Raw genomic sequence first — 22610 nt, forward strand, 5'->3', positions numbered from 1 at the left:
GGTGTGAGTGTAGCGGTGACAGTGACCAGCGGTCATTCTTGTTGCCATCTTGGTTTTGGTGAGTTTTGGGTGGCTCCTTTTCATCAGCAATGCGTTTATGCGTGTTGTGCTGACCTGTTTCCTTCTGTGATTCAGAATGCTTGACCGTCTAAGTCACAGAGGTGGTGCAGCCCAGCACGTCTCAGCCTCATTTTACCCAGACCCTGTTCACGTTGCAGTCGCTCTGGTTCAAACACCTCTGACAGCTTGAGGTGATTTTTGTGTGCAGAAATAATTTACTTTGGAAAAAATCATAATATGTGTTTCACTTATGGGAAATCCAGAATCCTCGTTCTTACCTTAAAAAAAAATGGTTTTTTTGAGAGAGTGTCTTGCTCTGTCACCCAGGCTGGAGTTCAGTGGTATGATCTCTGCTCACTGCAGCTTCCACCTCCTGGGTTCAAGCGATTCCCCTGCCTCAGCCTCCCAAGTAGCTGGGACTACAGGTGTGTGCCACCATACCTGACTAATTTTTGGATTTTGAGTAGAGACAGAGTTTCACCATGTTAGCCAGGCTGGTCTTGAAATCCTGACTTCAAGTGATCCACCCACCTTGGCCTACCGAAATGCTGGGATTACAGGCGTGAGCCATGGTGCCTGACTCCTTTTACCTAAAGTTGCAAATTTAGCTTATAGAGCTTATTCCATTTGGTCTAACATTTTAACTATTATTACTTTTAAATCCATTAGATAAATGCTCCATTAACTATTGTTTTTGATGGCCTTTGAAAGGCTAGGCATGGTGGCTCATGCCCGTAATCCCAGCATTTTGGAAGGTTGAAGTGGGGGGATCGCTTGAGGCCAGGAGTTTGAGACCAGCCTGGGCAACTTAGTGAGACCCCCATCTCTACGAAAAAAAAAAAAGATAATCCCATTTTAGTCCATTAAGTACCTTAGATGTTTGAAACTGCAGTTATATATTTAATCTTTTTTTTTGTTTCTTTGTTTTTGTTTTCAGAATAATTAAGTAATTCTTAGCAATCAAGTAAATATATACCTATTGGCTGGGCGTGGTGGCTGACACCTGTAACCCCAGGACTTTGGGAGGCCGAGGCAGATGGATCACCTGAGGTCAGGAGTTGGAGACCAGCCTGGCCAACATGGTGAAACCCTGTCTCTACTAAAAATACAAAAATTAGCTGGGCGTGGTGGTGCATGCCTGTAATCCCAGCTACTCAGGAGACTGAGGCAGGAGAATTGCTTGAAATGGGGAGGTGGAGGTTAGTGGGCCAAGATAACACCATTGCACTCCAGCCTGGGTGACAAGAGTGAAACTAAAAAAAAAAAATATATATATATATATTATATATATAATATATATATATTATATATATAATATATATATATAATACATATATATATATATAAGTACACAAATATATATATATTTTATATTTATATATTTTTATATTTATTCATATAATATATATTTATATATATATGTGTGTAAATATATATAATATATATTTATATAAATAAATATAAAAATATATAAATATAAAATATATATATATTTGTGTATATATGTGTGTGTGTGTGTGTATATATATATATATATGTACCCTAAATGCTCTTATATGTTCCAAATCCTTTTTTATAAATGTAAGCTGTGAACAAATAATCTCAAATCTAGAACAGTTACTCAATTTCACATTTTAATTCACAGTCATAGAGGCAACCTAGGCCAGCTAAATTTACTTAAAATGCTCAGTACCCCAAGATTCTTTAAACAAAAATATTAATAGCATAAGTATGATTCTTTTAAACATGGATATATTTAATTCTCGATCATTCCGCTTCGAAATTGAGTCACTAAGAAAATGACATTTTCATCCGGGTTGTTTTCCCAAGTGATTATTTTGTGGTGGCCTTCTTATCGTATTGATATTTCTTGCTGATTAGAGGCATCTGCTAGGATGTGATGGGACCTTGGGTCCTATTTATGGTCTCAGAGAGGCCTTCATCATTTAAAGGAAGAGGTACTCTCAGAGTTTCTTAGGTTTGTTTGTGACATCACTGTCTGCTTTTGAAGTTGTGTCTGTAACTCCCACTCATTTGGACAGACTGCTTGAGTGCATTTGGTATTTCTTTAAGACACACCCTCCTCCATGCCAGTCTGACCCTGAAGACCTTTGAACTTGTCCAAATCCTGCATTCTTTCTTCTTTTTTTTTGAGACAGGGTCTCGCTCTGCTGCCTAGGCTGGAGTGTAGTGGCACAAAAAGGGCTCCCTGCAACCTTGACCTCCTGGGCTTAGGCTATCCTTCTGCCTCAGCCTCCTGTGTAGCTGGGACGATAGGCACATGTGCCACCACATCTGACTAATTTTTAAAATTTTTTGTAGGGATGACGTCACGCTATTTTGTTCAGGCTGGTCTTGAACTCCTGGCCTCAAGTGATCTTCCTGCCTTGACCTCCCTAAGTGCTGGGATTATAGGCATGAGCCACTGCACCTGCCTGACCCTGCATTCTTTTCATATTCTGTCTCTTAGGACCACTTAACTCTTAGAGATATGAATATGATACTTGACTAAATTCTGCTTATCTCTTATTGTATCTGTTTAAATTCTGCTTATCTTTCATACATGGTTGTTCAAGGTTATTCTGCCTAGAGAGTTTTCAAGGAGTGGAGAAGTCAGAAGAAAACGCTAATCAGGAAGAGATGGTCCTGACTGTCTTCAATCTCTTTCCCATCCCTGGGAAATGGTCTCCTCTATCAGTCTATTTTATTTTATTTTATTTTTTTAAAGACGGGGTTTTACCGTGTTGGTCAGGCTGGTCTTGAACTCCCAACCTCAGGTGATCCGCCCGCCTTGGCCTCCAAAGTGCTTGGATTACAGGTGTGAGCCACCACGCCTGGCCCCTCTATCAGTGTAATGTAGCTTATACCATTGCCCAGTCGGTCCTCTGAAAAGCAGCTCTGATGATGATCTCTGCCATCAGAAAGACCCAGGGGTGCCTCGTTACTTTTGGAAGAGCCGTTTGCCCAGGGGCCCCCATCATTAGGCCCCAGCCTCCCCTGCACTTCAGCCCTATCTCCTACCACCCCTTTCCATAGCCCGTGTCCTTGGACGCCACCTGCACATGTTCCTGCGGCTTTGCCCTTAACCTGCTTCCCTCTGTGGGTTTTGGTTTCACGGTCCAGGGCCTGGCCAGATGGGGGAAGTCACAAGGGTTCTGCTTAGAGTCCTGTAGGCCTCTGTTGTCCCCACCCTCCTGCCAGGTTCCTTCCTGCCACATTCCCTGGTCTGACCGCTCCCTGTGCCTGGTGAAAGACCCTTCCTTTATTTCTTCTATTTTTTTTTTTTTTTTGAGACGGAATTTCACTCATGTTACCCAGGTTGGAGTGCAATGGCGCGATCTCGGCTCACCGCAACCTCCGCCTCCTGGGTTCAGGCAATTCTCCTGCCTCAGCCTCCTGAGTAGCTGGGACTACAGGCACGCGCCACCATGCCCAGCTAATGTTTTGTATTTTTAGTAGAGACAGGGTTTCACCATGTTGACCAGGATGGTCTCGATCTCTTGACCTCGTGATCCACCCGCCTCGGCCTCCCAAAGTGCTGGGATTACAGGCTTGAGCCACCGCGCCCGGCCTCTATTTCTTCTATTTTTTATATATATAAAATATTATGTATATATATAAAACAAATAAATGATGTAAAATGATAATTATATATAAAATAAGGATATAAAATGATAATTATATGTAAAATAAATAAATGAACAAAAAGATGTATTTTTGGGCCGGGCGCGGTGGCTCAAGCCTGTAATCCCAGCACTTTGGGAGGCTGAGGTGGGTGGATCACGAGGTCAAGAGATCGAGACCATCCTGGTCAACATGGTGAAACCCCGTCTCTACTAAAAATACAAAAAATAAGCTGGGCATGGTGGTGTGTGCCTGTAATCCCAGCTACTCAGGAGGCTGAGGCAGGAGAATTGCCTGAACCCAGGAGGCGGAGGTTGCGGTAAGCCAAGATCGCGCCATTGCACTCCAGCCTGGGTAACAAGAGCGAAGCTCCGTCTCAAAAAAAAAAAAAAAAAAAAAGTTGTATTTTTGAGTTGGAGTTTCGCTCTGTCGCCTGGACTGGAGTGCAGTGGCTCGGTTTCGGCTCACTGCAACCACCACCTCCCGGGTTCAAGTGATTCTCCTGCCTCAGCATCCTGAGTAGTTAGGATTACAGGTGTGCGCCACCGCATCCGGCTACTTTTTTGTATTTTTAGTAGAGACGAGGTTTCTTCACGTTGGCCGGGCTGGTCTTGAACTCCCGACCTCAGGTGATCCGCCCGCCTCAGCTTCCCAAAGTGCTGGGATTACAGGTGTGAGCCACCTCACTTGGCCCTATTTCTCCTATTTATAGCACAGAGAATGCTGTTCTCTGCTCAGTCCTACCCCAGTGGAGGGCAGACCCAGGCAGTTTGCTGTAACTCCCCTGCAGCAGCACCTCGGCTGTCAAGTGTCAGGGCGTGGGTGCTGCCCCCAACATTCCTGCTCCAGGACATCCTTGGAGGCTGCGCCCCTCTCGCTGCCCATGTGTCTGCCCCTGCCCAGCGTGTTCTCTTCTGCTTCCAGGGACGGGAACAGGATGTGAGTAGAATCCTCCAAGCCTTAAACGAGTGCCTTGCTGCCCTTCCCCGGCAGCTGCTGCGGAGAGTTGTGGGCATCGGGGTGTCAGGCCAGATGCATGGAGTCGTGTTTTGGAAAACAGGCCAAGGTATGCTGGGCTCTGGGTGCACTCAGGCTGGTGGCAGTCATTCCCAGCACCGGAGCAGGGCGGCGCGGGGCTTTCCGTGAAGGGTCGGGTTATCCTGCCGTGGGAACAGGGCCCTGTCTCTGGGAATGGATGAACCTGGGCTGCCTCCTGCATCGGAGACTGTTGTACAAATGTGAGGTGAACAGGGGAACTGCCCACTCTCACATCATCAGCATTGTCATCCACGATCAGGCAGAGAGGGCAGAGCATCTCTCAGATTCTCTGCAGGATTCAGCCGAGTGCCTTTTCCATCGTTTTCTCTTTATCTGTGTCTCAGAACATTAGCGCAGACAACCAAGAGATTAGATGTAGCTGCAGGAGATGCTCAGACACAGAGGGCACTCTTTTGAATTGGGGCACATTTGTTGTCACTTATATATTTGTGATTTTGAAAATTCCAGGGCATATCTTTTTTTTTTTTTTTGAGATGGAGTTTCGCTGTTGTTGCCCGAGCTGGTGTGCAGTGGTGCGATCTCAGCTTACCGAAACCTCCACTTCACGAGTTCAGGCGACTCTCCTGCCTCAGCCTCCAGAGTACCTGGGATTACAGGTGCCCACCACCATGTCCGGTTAATTTTTGTATTTTTAGTGGAGACAGGGTTTCACCATGTTGGTCACTAGACTGGTCTGGAACTCCTGACCTCAAATTATCCACCCACCCCAGCTTCCCTAAGTCCTGGGGTTACAGGCGTGAGCCACTGTGACGCCCAGCGTATCCTTTTCATGGGCTCAGTTGCTAAGCGTTTCTAGTTGGTCATCTTATGAAGTCGGCCACAGTATAGAGGTTGGGTAACGTGTTCTGTTTGGCCTTGAGGAGGAGAACTAAGCCAGTAAAACAACAGCGAGCACTTCACATGCCTGGTCCTGGCTAAGGACATCAGCTCACGATCTCATCAGATATTCCCAACAACTTGATGACACAGGTCACACTGTTGCCACCATTGTACAGAAGAGAGGTTGACATTCAGAGAGGTTAGAATAATATGCTTAGGGTCACATTTCAGCAAGTTAACCCTGCTTTCAAATTCAAGTCTGTCCGAGGAGCTTTTGAAGGCCTGGGAGGCGGTTGTTGGTGGAGAACCAGAGCTGCTGGAGACGCAGTGGCTCAGTGAGAGACTTCCCAGCAGAGCGTCCGGTGAAAGATGACACTCCTGTAGGAAGCTGGGAGCTCCCTGTTACAGCAGGCACTAAAATAACTTTTTTTTTTTTTTTTGAGACGGAGTTTCACTCATGTTACCCAGGCTGGAGTGCAATGGCGCGATCTCGGCTCACCGCAACCTCCGCCTCCTGGGTTCAGGCAATTCTCCTGCCTCAGCCTCTTGAGTAGCTGGGATTACAGGCACGCGCCACCATGCCCAGCTAATTTTTTGTATTTTTAGTAGAGACGGGGTTTCACCGTGTTGACCAGGATGGTCTTGATCTCCTGACCTCGTGATCCACCCGCCTCGGCCTCCCAAAGTGCTGGGATTATAGGCTTGAGCCACCGCGCCCGGCCTAAAATAACTTTTTAAGGCTGGGTATGGTGGCTCACGCCTGTAAATCCCAACACTTTGGGAGGCCAAGGCAGGAGGAGGATTGCTTGAGGCCAGGAGTTCAAGACTAGCCTGGGCAACATAGTGAGACCCTGTCTCTACAAAAGATCTAAAAATAAGTCGGGCGTGCCCCACATGTTTGTAGTCCCAGCTATGTGGGAGGCTGACGTGGGAGGATCACTGGAGCCCTGGAGGTTGAGGCTGCAGTGAGTTTGATTGCTCCACCTCATTGCAGCCTGGGCTACAGAGCAAGACCCTGAGTCAGAAAAAAGCAAATCAAACTTTAAAAGAAATTATATTGGCCAGGCGCAGGGGCTCGCGCCTGTAATCCCAGCACTTTGGGAGGCCAAGGTGGGTGCATCACCTGAGGTCAGGAGTTCAAGACCATCCTGGCCAACATGGTGAAACCCCATGTCTACTAAAAGTACAAAAATTAGCTGGGTGGGGTGGTATGTGCCTGTAATCCCAGCTATTCGGGAGGCTAAGGTAGGAGAATCGCTTGAACCTGGGAGGCGGAGGTTGCAGTGAGTTGAGATGGTGCCACTACACTCCAGCCTGGGTGACAGAGAAAAACTCCCCATCAAAAAAAAAAAAAAAAAAAAAGAAAGAAATTATAAAAGATTTAATTTAGACATACAGAAATAGGGAGAATAGTGCTATGAACCAACATACACCCATCCCTCAGCTTCAACGAAATCAACATTTTACTATAGATCAACATTTTAAGCAGAAGATGGATGGCTACTTTGTGGGAGATGTAGTTATGAACACTGGATTCAACCCCTTCTACCTGGAGAGTCAGCAATTTAGAGTGCCCTGAAGTGTGTGGTGACTTCCCTGTCAGTGGGCCTGGCATCTAGTGATGTACCCTTTAATTGTTCCCAGGATGCGGCTGGGTAATCGTAGAACCAGAGGCAGGCTCTCTCCCCTCCCCTTCCTCCGCCCTCCCTTTCCTTCCTCCCTCCTCTCCGCCTGTTGTCGGGCCTTCCGGGGCCATGGGAGCTGCTTGGCTCCAAGCAGTATGGGGAGCAGAAGACAATTAGGGTGTCAGTGCTAACCTCTCAGAGGGAGTCTAGGTTGTAAAAGCTTTTAAAACTCCTTAATTTTGCGTTAACGAGAATAAATGTCCTTTTAATACTAAAACCCTTCCCAAAGAGGACAGCAGAGAGCTAATGCTTGCGGCCCGGTCACGTGCCTTCCTTTCTGCCCGTCTCCTGGGCGCCCTGACAGCCACACAAACCATCAGCCGCATCGTTGGAAACAGCTGCTGAATATTTTATTGAGCCAGCCCACATGCCTTCTGGGTTTGTTTTCTGTTTCTGGGAAGGAGGAAAGCCGCGGCTTGGTGAGGGCGATACCTGTTTAGTGGAGTCAAGTGAAATCGCATTTGCAATCCAGTCTTGCTGATTTTAATGGCAGCCTTAATTCAGTTTGGTTTCTGTACCTACAACATATAAAGCCCTTTGCGAGGCCCCAGGGGAGAGATAGAAATGAAGGAATGAAGCCTGTACCTTCCAAAACACGGTCAGCACAGACGGGCAGGAGTAACGTGAGCAGAGAGCTAAGTGCTTCAGAGGGGGCACCGGGAGCGTGCTGGCGGCGGGGAGAGAGATCAAGGAGTGTCCTCTGAAAGGCCTGTGGTCACGCTGGTTTCCAAACTCCATTTTCAGACTCAGAAAAAGCAGCAGAGAAACCAGGATCATAAAAGAAAGCTGCAAGGCGAGCAGCAGACAGGGAAAAAGTATCTGGTAGTGAATAGCGGGCAAAGGACAGGTCAGTGCGGGTGAAGAACAAGCAACTAAGAGAGCACAAACAGCCCTGTGGACAAGTGGGCGAAGGGCACAAGCATCCTTCCTAGAAGAGGGGATACAAATGGCTGACAGCATCTGGGAAGATGCTCAGCGTCGTTAGTGACAAGAGCCGTGTGATGGAAACCGCGAGGCGTAATTTCCACCAGCTGCATGCAAGAAATCAAAATGCTCAGGCATGTCAAGAGTTGATGAAGGGAGTGGAAAACTGCTTCTTTTTTTTTGTTTTGTATTTTGAGACAGAGTCTCGCTCTTGTCGCCCAGGCTGGAGTGCGATGGCGCAATCTGGGCCCACTGCAACCTTTGCCTCCCTGATTCAAGCGATTCTCCTGCCTAAACCTCCCAAGTAGCTGGGATCACAGGTGCCCGCCACCATGTCTAGCTAAATTTTTTTGATATTTTTAGTAGAGATGGGGTTTCACCATGTTGGCCAGGCTGGTCTCAAACTGCCCCCTCAGACTCCCAAAGTGTTGGGACTACTGAGTCACCGTACCTGGCCCCCCATTTTTGTTTTTTAGAGGCAGGCTCTTGCTATGTTGCCTAGGCTGGACTGGAACTCCTGGGCTCGGTTGATCCTCCCACCTCAGCCTCCTAAGTAGCTGGGACTGCAGGCGAGCACTGTCAGGCCCAGCTTCTTTCGTTGTCAGTGAGGAAATTTATAGGAAAATATAATGGCTTTGGCTCCTAGATCTGGGATCTGAGATCAGACACAGCCATGAAGCGGCTTCCTAGGGTGCATGCCCTGCTTTGCTTCCTGGCAGGCACCATTCTGCAGAAGCCAGATGTTCATCTCCTCCCACATGATCTGGGGTGTTCTCAGTTGCTGCTGACTCCTCTGGACTGGTGATTGATTGCAACATTGTTTTGCTATTTTGCAGCAGTGGTTATGTTTCCGTTGCATGGTGTAGCAAACATTCCTTATTTGAGAAGAAGAGAGAACAAAATATATGTAAGGGGATAGATGATCTTCCTCAATGGCTGCCGGAAAAGCATTGAGACCATGCACAGAGTTTAGAAGCTGTGGGCTTATCATCATCATCATCATCACTAACGTTTATTGAGCACTCACTGTGTGCCACGTACTATTCTAGATGCTTTGTGTGTGTTAACTCATTTAATACAACACACAACACACACCCTTAACCCTAACTAACTCTAACTCTTCCACCTGCTGTTAGCTCGAGAATGACATGAACACACAGAGGCAGGTAGGCCGGGCATGGTGGCTCATGCCTGTCATCCCAGCACTTTGGGAGGCTGAGGCGGTGGATCGCCTGAGGTTGGGAGTTTGAGACCAGCCTGACCAACATGGAGAAACTCCATCTCTACTAAAAATACAAAATTGGCCAGGTGTGGTGGCACATGCCTGTAATCCCAGCTGCTCAGGAGGCTGAGGCAGGAGAATCGCTTGAACCCAGGAGGCGGAGTTTGCAGTGAGTTGGGATGCTACCATTGCACTCCAGCCTGGGCGACAAGAGCAAAACTCTGTCTCAAAAAACAAACAACAACAACACACGCGCGCACACACACACACACGCAGAGCCGCCATGATCAGGGGAATAGAGTTGTAAGTGTGTCCTATCTCTGGATGCACTTGCCACAATTGCCACCAAGATGCTGAATTAGCGTGACTTCCAGCTCTTGCCCCCAGGATCAGTTTTAGGGAAATTATAACAGAAAAACACCAAGAAAGGGGAGAGCACCGTGAGAAATCCTGGGGTGATGGGGCTTTTTCGAGCTGGTATGTGTGGGTTGATGGGTTAGGTGTGGGGCAAGAGGAGAGCCAGCCTGGCCTGCAGGAGGGTAACCTGGGAGGGAACCGCTGGTCTCCCGGCTCGCCATGGCTGTATCGCCTGCAGTGCCTGTTCCCCCTCCCGCCACCCGCTCCCCCCCGCCGGCCCACAGGAGCTCAGCTATCTTCAGTAATCAAGGCAGTGGAGAAAAGCAGGTGTCCCCTTCAAATTCTAGGACTGATGACCTGTGACTTAAGGGTCCTCTTCACATTGTTTGTTCTTGGGGGGCAGAGGAGAAACCTGTGGGGGTGGATGAACTGTGGCTTTACCTGTGGTCCTGTCTGTCCTCCCCAGCCACAGAGGTCGATAGGAACTGAGGCCTGGCCATTTATATTACCAATAATCCTGGATAGCCAGTGTTCCCAGGAAGAATGAGTTCACAGGCCTGGATAACAGGGCAATTGAAGAGCACAAGGAAAATAATTGTGCTGGATTCTTTGCTGGAGATTCTGTTAGAAGCTGAACTGTTAGAATAGATACACTAGGCCGGGTGCGGTGGCTCATGCCCGTAATCCCAGCACTTTGGGAGTCTGAGGCGGGTGGGTCACATGACCAGTCTGGCCAACATGATGAAACCCCGTCCCTACTAAAAATACCAATAATATTAATAAATAAATAAAAAATATATATATATAAAATAAGCCAGGCATGGTGGCGAGCGCCTGTAATCCCAGCTACTCAGGAGGCTGAGGCATGAGAATTGCTTGAACCCGGGAGGCAGATATTGCAGTGAGCTGATATCATGCCACTGTATTCTAGCCTGGGTGCCAGAGGGAGACTATGTGTCCAAAAAAAACAAAACCCAAAAAGAATGGACACACTAAAAATTTAAAACTTTCTAGATACACTAAATGATATTAAAGGAAGATATTAGCAAGGACAGAACAAAAGAAAACAAATATTAGATATGAAAATATAACTGGGCCGGGCGCGGTGGCTCAAGCCTGTAATCCCAGCACTTTGGGAGGCCGAGGCGGGTGGATCACGAGGTCAAGAGATCGAGACCATCCTGGTCAACATGGTGAAACCCCGTCTCTACTAAAAATACAAAAAATTAGCTGGGCATGGTGGTGCGTGCCTGTAATCCCAGCTACTCAGGAGGCTGAGGCAGGAGAATTGCCTGAACCCAGGAGGCGGAGGTTGCGGTGAGCCGAGATCGTGCCATTGCACTCCAGCCTCGGGAAAAAGTGGGAAAACCCCCCTAAAAAAAAAAAAAAAATATATATATATATATATATATAACTGAAATAATACAAGATGATGGTTTGATAGCAGAATGGATAAAACTTGAGAACAAACTAGAGAATGAAAGATCAGATTGAGGAAATCTCTCAGAAGGAAAAAGGAAGGGACAAAGAAGGAGAAAATACAAAAGAAGAGCTATGAGATTTTTTTTTGAGATGGAGTCTCACTCTGTCACCCAGGCTGGAGTGCAGTGGCGCCATCTTGGCTCACTGCAACCTCTGCCTCCTGGGTTCAAGTGATTCTCCTGCCTCAGCCTCCTGAGTAGCTAGGATCACAGGCACCCGCCACTAGGCCCAGCTAATTTTTGTGTTTTTAGTAGAGACGGGGTTTCACCATGTTGGCCAGGCTGATCTCGAACTCCTGGCCTCAGGTGATCCACCCACCTTGGCCTCCCAAAGTGCTGGGATTACAGCTGTGAGCCACTGTGCCCTATGAGCTAAGAGATATTGAGGATGCATCTAAATAATAGGAGACCAGAAAAGGACAAATAAAAATGGAGAGGAGGAAATCTTTGAAGAAATAATGGAGAAAAATTTCCTGTAATTGACAAAGTAAGATAGAATGCCCCAGCCTGAAAAGACCTATAGAATGCCAAAGAGGAGATAAGGAAAACCCCACAGCTACCTATATTCTAGTGAACATTTAAGGATTTCAAAGACAGAAAAGCATGCAGAGTGAAAGATCAGATCCCATATGAAAGAAGGAGCAGACTGATGTTAGATTTCTTTTTTCTTTTTTTTTTTTTTGAGACGGAGTTTCGCTCTTGTTACCCAGGCTGGAGTGCAATGGCACCATCTTGGCTCACCGCAACCTCCGCCTCCTGGGTTCAGGCAATTCTCCTGCCTCAGCCTCCTGAGTAGCTGGGATTACAGGCACGCGCCACCATGCCCAGCTAATTTTTTGTATTTTTAGTAGAGACGGGGTTTCACCACGTTGGTCTCGATCTCTTGACCTCGTGATCCACCGGCCTCGGCCTCCCAAAGTGCTGGGATTACAGGCGTGAGCCACCACGCCCGGCCAGATTTTTTTTTTCCAACAGCAGCACTCCATGTGAAAAGACAATGCCTTTTTTTTTTTTTTTTTTTTTTTTTGAGACGGAGTCTCACTCTGTTGCCTAGGCTGAAATGCAGTGGTGTGGTCTCAGCTCACTGCAACCTCTGCCTCCCGGGTTCAAGCGATTCTCCCACCTCACCCTCCTGAGTAGCTGGGATTACAGGCATGTACCATCATGCCTGTCTAATGTTTGTATTTTTAGTAAAGATGGGGTTTTACCATGTTGGCCAGGCTGGTCTCGAACTCCTGACCTCAGGTGATCTGCTCGCTTTGGCCTCCCAAAGTGCTGGGATTATAGGCGTGAGCCATGGCGCCCGGCCTGGAGTAGTATTTTGATGACCAACTGTGGCATAACAAACTACCTCCAACTTAGTGACTGAAAGCAGAAAGCACTGATCGTATCTCATGATTTTTTGGGTCAGGGATTGGGTAGGGCTCAGCCCACGGCTGCTTCTGCATGGAGGTGGTGGATGGAGGTGGCTTGTTAGTGTTCCTCTGGCAGCCAGACTGGTCAGGGGCTCACGGTGGCTTTCCTCAATGCCTGGTACCTTGGTGGGGAAGGCTGGAGGCTGGGCTCATCTGGAAACGGTCTGCCAACTGCTCGTTTCCCGGCTTCTGGGTAGTTCCGATTCCTTTTTTTTTTTTTCATTAGTCAGAGTCTCACTCTGTCACCCAGGCTGGAGTGCAATGGCATGATCTCGGCTCACTGCAACCTCTGTCTCCTGGGTTCAAGTGATTCTCCTGCCTCAGCCTCCTGAGTAGCTGGTACTACAGGTGTATACCACCACGCTGGCTAATTTTTGTATTCTTTTTTTTTCTTTAATTTTTGTATTTTTAGTAGAGATGGGGTTTCACCATGTTGACCAGGCTGGTCTCGAACTCCTGACCTTGTGATCTGCCCGCCTCGGCCTCCCAAAGTGTTGCGATTACAGGCGTGAGCCACTGCGCCCAGTGGGTAGGTGTGCTTCTTACTTGGAGGCTGATTACCCCAGAGAGTTGTGTAAGAGACTTGGGTGGGAGCTGCAATACTTCCCGTGACTAGCCTTGGGAGTCCCAAGACGTCACTGCCTCCACATTCTCTTGGTCAAGCATGTCACCAAAGTGAATCTGTGTTCAGGGAAAGAGGATTCAGATGCCACCTCTCAATGGGAGGAATAGTGTGGAATTTGTGACAATTGACCACAAATAGTGCTTTTTTTGGTGGGGCGGGCGGAGATGGAGTCTTGCTTTGTCACCCAGGCTGGAGCACAGTGGCATGATCTCGGCTCACTGCAACTTCTACCTACCTGGGTTCAAGCGATTCTCCTGCCTCAGCCTCCTGAGTAGCTGGGATTACAGGCACCTACCAGCAATGCCCGGCTAATTTTTGTATTTTTTTTTTTTTTTTTTTTTAGTAGAGACAGGGTTTCACTACGTTGGTCAGGCTGGTCTTGAATTCCTGACCTCAAGATCTACCCACCTTGGCCTCTCAAAGTGCTGGGATTACAGACATGAGTCACCACACCCAGCCCCAAATTAGTGCTTTTAAGCATTGAAGGGAAGGAACTTAGAACCAGCCTGTTATAGTTGATCAAACTGGCATTTAAAGATGGAACATGAAAAATATTTAGAAGCACCTGAACCTTCAGACACTGCCCAGAAAGACCGACACTGAAATCAGCCTTGGGCAAAATAGCTGGATGAGAGCACAGAAAAATCCAGAGGATGTCACAAGACACAAATGAAGTAGAGATGGTCAGATTTTTTAAAAGTCAATTTTGATGTCTAAAAATCAATCAGGCCAGGCACAGTGGCTGATGCCTGTAATCCTAGCTCTTTGAGAGGCTGAGGCAGGTGGACTGCCTGAGCTCAGCAGTTTAAGACCAGCCTGGGCAGCATGGTGAAACTCCCTCTCTACTAAAAATCCAAAAGGTTAGCCAGGCGTGGTGGCTTGGGCCTGTAGTCTCAGCTACTCGGGAGGCTGAGGCACTGGATCGCTTGAACCTGGGAGGTGGAGGTTGCAGTGAGACGGAATCGTGCCGGGCAACACAGCAAGACTCTGTCTAAAAAATAAATATCAATCAGCTAAGACCTAAAGAAATGAGAAAATTTACTGGTAATCAAGTAGAAGGAAGTCTAAATAATGTCATGTTGAGGGTTGGAAAGACAGAGACCAAGGGACTTGAGATTGGGCCAAATGTCCTCTCTCTTTTTTTTCGACGGAGTTTAAAGGTACTTAACTTTCTTTTTTTTTTTTTTTTTTTTTTTTTTTTTTTTTGCTCTTGTGACCCAGGCTGGAGTGGTGCAGTGGCACGATCTTGGCTCATTGCACCCTCCGCCTCCCAAGATCAAGCGATTCTTCTGCCTTGGCCTCTGGGGTAGCTGGGATTACAGGTGTGAGCCACCACGCCCAGCCAAATGTCTTCTCTTATGGGATATGGTGAAATATGATCTTAACTTCAAAAAAAGAAAAACAAACAAGTGGGACAAACGGAGGGAACATGTGACGTGCCCAGGGTCCCACAATCATTATGTGGTTGAGCCAAGTACTAAACCCGGTGCTGTCGGGACCCACAGGTGCACCAGGTGTATCCTAGGACGATTAGCACGTGTTTTGTAACTCACCAGCAGAGTAGCATCCAGGCCGTGCGGCGCCTTTTTTCCACTTTTGGTCATCTCTTTTGTTCCAGGTTGTGAATGGACCGAGGGAGGGATCAGCCCTGTGTTGGTGCCCCGAGCTGTTAGCCACCTGGTCACCTGGCAGGATGGCCGCTGTAGCAGCGAGTTCCTGGCCTCTCTGCCCCAGCCCAAGTCTCATCTCAGTGTGGCCACGGGCTTTGGCTGTGCAACCATCTTCTGGCTTTTGAAGAATTGGTACGGACAACTGAACTTTGACTCTGGCGCTGGGTTTTCAGGAGAATGAGAATGGGATGGGGCTGTGTGGGCATCACCCCGCTGGCTGGGCTGCACCGTGGTGTGTGTGGCCTGGCTCGATGGCGAGCTGGACCATGGCCTGGACCAAGACTGGGTTCAGAGCCACGTCCTTTTGCAGAGCGTTCTCTGTTGGTTATCCAGTTCCCACCCAGATGGGGAAAGGAGGGGACAGGGAGGGCAAGTGACTTGCCAAGGGTCACAGGGTGAGTTCGCAGTGTGCTCAGGCCTGTGGGGCTGCGGAGGAGGCTGGTGTCTGCTTTCCCAGGCTTGCCCCTTCCTCCTCTGAGGCCCTTCCCCTGGGACTGACTCGGGTTGGCTTTGGTTGGAGCAGCCGGGAGGTCCCAGTCCAAGGGACCCAGCTGTAATTGAGCCGTAGCATGTGGGGTTGCGGCTGCCCCTGCCATGCCACATCCAGTCCCCGCTGCCTGCAGCGAGGCGCAGCACATGCTTCCGAGTTCATATGACACCCTGCTGTGTTGTTTCTGGTGTGAAAAACAGCCCAGAGTTCCTGAAGCCCTATGACGCAGCCGGGACCATCCATGACTATGTGGTTGCCATGCTGTGTGGCTTGCCAAGACCCCTGATGTCTGACCAGAACGCGGCCAGCTGGGGCTATTTCAACACCCAGAGCCAAAGCTGGAACGTGGAGATGTGAGTATCTTGTAGGCGGCTCATCCTGCTCCAGCCTGAAGGGCAACCCCAGAGCCGGTGCTTCAGCGGGAGCTCTCCCATCTGGGCTTGGTGAGGGCTTTCTAGAGGCCAGGACCACGGCCCAGCGCCCTAGCCTGTTCCATTCACAGGGCACGGGTGGGCCAGTGTACGCGCAGCCCTGAGCCAGGGGCAGGGGCTCCAGCCATGCTGTCCTGCTCCTCCACAGCTGCCCAGGCTCTGGGGGGCTCTCCCTTCTCTGTGACCCTGGGCCCAGTCTGTAGATTTCAGAGTACAGCTTTCACTCTTTAATATTTAAAATTAGAGGTCCGGGCACAGTGGCTCACGTCTGTCATCCCAACACTTTGGGAGACTGAGGTGGGTGGATCACCTGAGGTCAGCAGTTCGAGACCAGCCTGGGCAACATGGTGAAACCCCACCTCTACTGAAAATACAAAAATTAGCCGGGCATGGTGGTGCACACCACTAGGCAGGAGAATTGCTTGAACCTGGGAGGCAGAGGTTTGGGAGACAGAGGTTACAGTGAACCAAGATCGCACCACTGCACTTCAGCCTGGGAAACAGAGTAAGACTCCATCTCAAAAAAAAGAAAAAAGAACTAGATACAGTAGGCTTGAGGGATGCCTGTTAAGTTCATTTTAAAGCATCATTTGCCTTTTCAGGTACAGAAGTCCAGTGCCCTGTAAGCCCACAGGCCCAAACAGGAGCTCTGAAATAAAACAGAAAGCCCTGTTAGTTCAGGTAAAGGACCTCCCAGCACGTTTTATGAAATCCACAGCCCCCTGTTTACTAACCCGAGTGATGAAGGCATCTGATACTCAGGAGCCTGCTGGGGCCGGCTTTGGCTTGGACTGCGCTAACCACCCAACTGCGCTGAGCCTCTGGCTGCCTCCTTTGCAGACGTTTTGAGTTCCCCCTCGAACACAGGAGGCTGGACTCCATCGCTGTGTACGGCGTTTGTTTTCTTTCCTGGGAGGTGAATCCTAAGCTTGTGAAAGCTGGTGTACTCTATTTACAAAGCCTACGCTCATGGTTTTAAAAAAGCGAGAGAAGCTGCCGGTGACGGTGCTGGATTCTATCCTCCTTTGCCCACGTGCATCCTTCTACAAGCACTTTCCCTTGTGGAATTTCCTGGAAACAGACAACAACGAAAAAGAACGCAGCTGGGTGTGGTGGCGTTTGCCTGTGAGCACAGCTGCTTGGGAGGCTGAGGCGAGAGAATCGCTGGAGCCTGGGAGGCGGAGGCTGCAGTGAGCAGTGATCATACCAGTCCACTCCAGCCTGGGTAGCAGGGAGACCCCGTCTCAAAAAAAGAAGGAGCTGGGCGTGGTGGCTCACACCTGTAATTCCAGCACTTTGGGAGGCCAAAGCAGGTGGATTACCTGAGGTCAAGAGTTCGAAACCAGCCTGGCCAACATGGTGAACCCTCATCTGTACTAAAAATACAAAAATTAACTGGGCGTGATGGTGGGTGCCTGTAATCCCAGCTACTTGGGAGGCAGAGGTTGCAGTGAGCTGAGATCGCACCATTGCACTTCAGCCTGGGCAACAAGAACGAAACTTTGTCTCAAAAAAAAAAAAAATTTATCTGGGTGTGGTGGTGTGTACCTGTAATCCCAGCTACTAGTGAGGCTGCAGCAGGAGAATCGCTTGAACCTGGGAGGCGGAGGTTGCAGTGAACTGAGATTGCACCACTGCACTGCAGCCTGGCAACAGAGCAAGACTCTCTCAAAAAAATAAAAAAGAAAGAAAGAAGGAAAGAAAATAAAGGAAGGAAGGGAAGCAAGGGAAGGAAGGAAGAAGAGGGAGAGAAGGAAGGAAGGGAGGGAAGGAAGGAAAGGAAAGAAGGGAAGGAAGGGAGGGAAGAAGGAAGGGAAGGGAGGGAGGAAGGAAGGGAGGGAAGAAGGAAAGAAGGGAGGGAGGAAGGAAGTGAGGGAAGAAAGGAAGGGATGAGAGGGAAGGAAGGAAGGGAGGGAGGGAAGAAAAGGGAAGGGAGGGAGGGAAGAAAAGGGAAGGGAGGGAAGGAAGGAAGGGAGGAAAGGAGGGAATAGAGGGAGGGAAGGAAGAGGAAGGAAGCCCTAAACTCCAGAAACCTAAGTGTGGGTGGATGTGTGTGTCCACTTTTGTTTCACAGACTGAGGAGCTCGGGCTTTCCTGTCCACCTGCTCCCAGACATCGCGGAGCCTGGCAGTGTGGCAGGCAGAACTTCCCACGTGTGGTTTGAAATCCCAAAGGGGACGCAGGTGGGCGTGGCCTTGGGTGATTTACAGGCCTCTGTCTATTCCTGCATGACCCTGGGGACAGACGCAGGTAAGTTGCTCTTTTGTTCTGTCCTCAGACTTACCTGGCCGCCTCCTAATCAGCAGCTCTGTGTGAGTCTGCAGGGCACTTGAGCTTAGCAGCATTGGCATCCTGCTGGAGGTCATTATTCTATAAAGATGAAAAGCACCCTCCTCTTTGCAGGTCAGATCCTCTGTTGAGGGAGCTCACAGGCCAGCAGGGCAAGCTCTGTCCCTGAGCACTGGCCATCTGTGCTGATGCCCCCAGGGCCGGGGGAGGAAAACGTCTCTTTCTAGCTGTCTGCTTTCTCTGTGAATCTGTGCCTGAGAAAACAGATGAGCCGATGAGGTTTTGGTTACTGTGCGTTTGTCAGATCTGATTAAAAGTGCAGAATATTTTCTGTATTCGTGGTAAGGGAATCATGGTGAGGTAGAGGCAGCAGTGTTTAGGGCAGGGGTTGGCTCTTTAAAGGGCAGAAAATATTTTTTTTTTCTTTTTGAGATGGAGTCTCTGTCGCCCAGGCTGGAGTGCAGTGGCATGATCTCGGCCCACTGCAGCCTCCACCTCCCAGGTTCAAGCGATTCTCCTGCCTCAGCCTCCCGAGTAGCTGGGATTATAGGTGCACGCCACCACACCCGGCTAATTTTTATATTTTTAGTAGAGACGGTTTCACCGTATTGGCCGGGCTGGTCTTGAACTCCTGACCTTGTGATCCACCCACCTTGGCCTCCCAAAATGCTGGGATTACAGGTGTGAGCCACCGTGCCTTGTAGATCATGCAGACTCTGTTGTAGATCATGCTCAGCTCTGCAGTTGGAGTTCAAAAACAGCCAAAGACGACATGTAAATGAACAGGGGTAGCTCTTTTCCCATAAAGCATTGTTCATAGACACTGACATGTGAATGCAATATAATTTTTTTTTTTTTGAAATGGAGTCTCACTGTGTCACCAGAGTGGAGCGCAGTGGCATGATCTTGGCTCACTGCAACCTCTGCCTCCCAGCTCAAGCGATTCTCCTGCCTCAGCCTCCTGAGTAGCTGGGACTGTAGGTACACACCACCACACCCAGCTAATTTTTGTATTTTTAGTAGAGATGGGATTTCACCATGTTGGCCAGGATGGTCTCGATCTCTTGACCTCGTGATCCACTCACCTCGGCCTCCCAAAGTGCTGGCATTACAGGTGTGAGCCACTGTGCCCAGCCAATGCCATATAATTTTCATGTGTCATGAAGCATTCTCTGGATTTCTTTTCAGTCATGTAAAAGCGTGAGAATGTGGGGCAATGTGGCACGTGGCAGTGCTGCGAGTCCGGAGCCCAGGGCTGTGGCCATGTCATCAGGTGCTCACAGTTTGACAGCAAAGGAGAGGAACCAGGTATATTTGGCCTTAAAGCAGCAGGATGGTCGGAATTGAGTGGGAGAGCGAGGCCATCTACAAAGAGTTCTTCTTCTAACATTTCAATCAGGCATTTGGCTTTATGTCCCTAGCTGTGGCTAATTTTTGTATTTGTAGTAGAGACAGTGTTTCACCATGTTGGCCAGGCTGGCCTTGAACTGCTGACCTCACGATTCGCCCACCTCGGCCTCCCAAAGTGCTGGGATTACAAGCATGAGCCACTGCACCCAGCCAATAGATGTAAAATCTTATATACATCTTAGCTGCAATGTAGTTGAAGACAATTTATGTGAACAAACTGAATAGTTGTTAAGGCATCATATCTGGAGGCAAAAAACAAAAAGAAAAATAACAATTTAAGTTGTGTCACACTGACAGGGTCAGCACAGATGGCCAGTGCTCAGGGACAGAGCTTGCCCTGCTGGCCTGTGAGCTCCCTCAACAGAGGATCTGACCTGCAGGGAGGAGGGTGCTTTTCATCTTTATAGAATAATGACCTCCAGCAGGATGCCAAATTTAGTTTGCCTTTATATACTGTATTTTGGAAAACCAGTGCTTAAATATAAAATGATTTCAACTTGAAAAAAAATGTGAGACATGCTACTGGGATTGTAGAAATGTACAGCCTCTTTGGAAGACAGCTGGTAGTTCCTCAAACGTTAAACGTGCAGTTACTACAGGACCCAGTAATTCCGCTCCTAGAAATGCACCCAGGGGAACTGAAAACATAGGATGTCCACGCAAACATTTGTATACAGATGTTCACAGCAGCACGATTTGTGATAGCCAAAAAGTCGGAACACCTCAATGACTATCAACTGATGAATGAATTTTTAAATGTGGTATGCATACATAGCTAAAAAGGATTGAGCATTGGATAAAGAAAAACTTAAGTACATTTACATTTTAAAGAATCTATTTGGGCCGGGCGCGGTGGCTCAAGCCTGTAATCCCAGCACTTTGGGAGGCCGAGGCGGGTGGATCACGAGGTCAAGAGATCGAGACCATCCTGGTGAGCACGGTGAAACCCCGTCTCTACTAAAAACGCAAAAAATTAGCTGGTATGGTGGCGCGTGCCTGTAATCCCAGCTACTCAGGAGGCTGAGGCAGGAGAATTGCCTGAACCCAGGAGGCGGAGGTTGCGGTGAGCCGAGATCGCGCCATTGCACTCCAGCCTGGGTAACAAGAGCGAAACTCCGTCCCAAAAAAAAAAAAAAAGAATCTATTTGAAGATCCAGTGATTTGTGAACCAGACTGCCAGTACTCTGCCAGGGGAGAAGAGAGGGGAAATTTTCATAAAGTATTTACAGAAGCGAGAGAAAAAACCATGGAGATAGGGCAGACAAAGCATTTTCTATGCCAAACGGGGATACCATTTATCATTGCTCTGAGCTCAAGATTTTGACCATAAGAATGCTTAAAAAGCAGATCTGGTTAATCCGAGAGCCGGAGTTTTATAAACGGTTACCTACTTCTCCTTTTTTTTTTTTTTTTTTTTTTTTTTTTAATTTTTTTGGCTTTGGGTAGGAGGTAAACAAGCAAACATGTCAGCAGATTCAGTGTATGCAGAGGAAGGTAGAGAGGTTAGAAACCTTTACATGCCAATAGAAAATATATCCCATTGTTTCTGAGGTGTTTGGAATTGGTTTGTTTAGGTTAAAACTTCCTTATTGTGGCCAGCAAAATTCTAAATTATTTTTGGGAAGATTCACTCATTCATCTAGAAAAGCAAATGTTCTGAGATGGCATCCCAGATTCCCTGAATTTAAATAAACCCATTATTTTCCGTCTTCCTGGAACCTCTTCTACTGGAGGTCTTTTATTAAACCCTATTTAGTTTCTGTCTGACCCAATCAGACACCTGAAGCTTCCCTGCAGGACCCATTCCAGTTTCTGTCATGACTTCCAGACCCAGTCCAGATTTTAAAATGCCCAGATAACTTGGTGAGTTTACACAAGTTGTGGAGTTTGTATGTCCAAGAGGGCTTACTGGGGACGACCTCCAAACATGCAGCAGGAAGCGGGGAGTAAAGCGGCTCAGGGGGTGCCTGCGGCTGTTCGCTTGTGACTTCCCGAGGTCATCACGTGCTAGATGGGTGGCTTCAAATCTGATTAAATGAAAACTTGGCCGGGCAAGGTGGCTCACGCCTATAATCCCAGCACTTTGGGAGACCGAGGTGGGCAGATCACTTGAGGCCAGGAGATCGAGACCAGCCTGGCCAACGTGGTGAAACCTGGTCTCTACTAAAAATACAGAAATTAGCTGGGCGTGGTGTTATGTGCCTATAATCCCAGCTACTCCAAAGGCTGAGACAGGAGATTCGCTTGAACCTGAAAGGCAGAAGTTTCAGTAAGCTGAGATCACACCACTGCACTCCAGCCTGGGTGACAGGGCAAAAAAAAAAAAGAAAAAGAAAAACTTAAGCACCTTTAAATGTTAAGAAGTTTATTTGAGCATTCAGTGACTCATGAATCAGGGTAGCATTAGACTACCCACTGAGAAGGGCCTGAGGGAAGATTTTCATAAAGTGTCTGCAGAAGCCAGGCAGAGAAAACCATTTTGACCGGTAAGAGTAGAAAATTCCTAGTTAGAGGTGAGTTGCTGGTGTCTGACTGGTGTAGTTTCCAGTTTCATTTTACTGTTTACATTGGGCTTTGGTTTATTCACACGGGAATTGATGGTACTAGTGCCACCTCTGTCTAACGGCTTCCTGCTTAGAATTTTTTCTTTTTTTTTTTCTGAGATGGAGTGTCACTCTGTCACCCAGTCTGGAGTACAGTGGTGTGATCTCGGCTCACTGCAACTTCCGCCTCCTGGGTTCAAGTGATTCTCCTGCCTCAGCCTCCTGAGTAGGCAGGTGCATGCCACCACACCTGGGTAATTTTTGTATGTTTAGTAGAGGTAGGATTTTACCATATTGGTCAGGCTGGTCTCAAACTCCTGACCTCAGGTGATCCACCCCAAGTGCTGGGATGACAGGCGCGAGCCATGGCGCCTGGCCACTGGAATGTTTTCAAACAGCACAGATAAATGCTACAAAATGTAAGTGAAAGTGAAAGAAACCAAAGTGTTGTCCCTTCCACCTGAGGGGACAGTAGAGGGCATGCTGCTTCTGGCTGATAGTCATGG

At 48.3% G+C, this 22610-nt stretch overlaps 1 protein-coding gene across 3 annotated transcripts in view; it reads left to right on the forward strand.

Moving 5' to 3' along the window:
• Positions 1–22610, forward strand: part of SHPK (sedoheptulokinase) — a 32844-nt gene that overhangs the window by 4615 nt on the left and 5619 nt on the right. For 2 of the 3 annotated variants that reach the window (XM_032270069.1, XM_032270066.1), the window contains exons 2-5: positions 4612–4750; positions 14890–15073; positions 15632–15784; positions 17937–18112. In XM_032270069.1, coding sequence (XP_032125960.1) covers positions 4612–4750; positions 14890–15073; positions 15632–15784; positions 17937–18112 — 652 coding nt within the window. Of the gene's footprint in view, positions 1–4608; positions 4751–14889; positions 15074–15631; positions 15785–17936; positions 18113–22610 lie in introns of all 3 variants that reach the window. The other variant, XM_032270068.1, reaches the window with a different exon arrangement.

This window comes from Sapajus apella, unplaced genomic scaffold (genome assembly GCF_009761245.1).
Source record: "Sapajus apella isolate SASKATOON/1434 unplaced genomic scaffold, GSC_monkey_1.0 scaffold202, whole genome shotgun sequence".
Taxonomy (NCBI): Eukaryota; Metazoa; Chordata; class Mammalia; order Primates; family Cebidae; genus Sapajus; species Sapajus apella.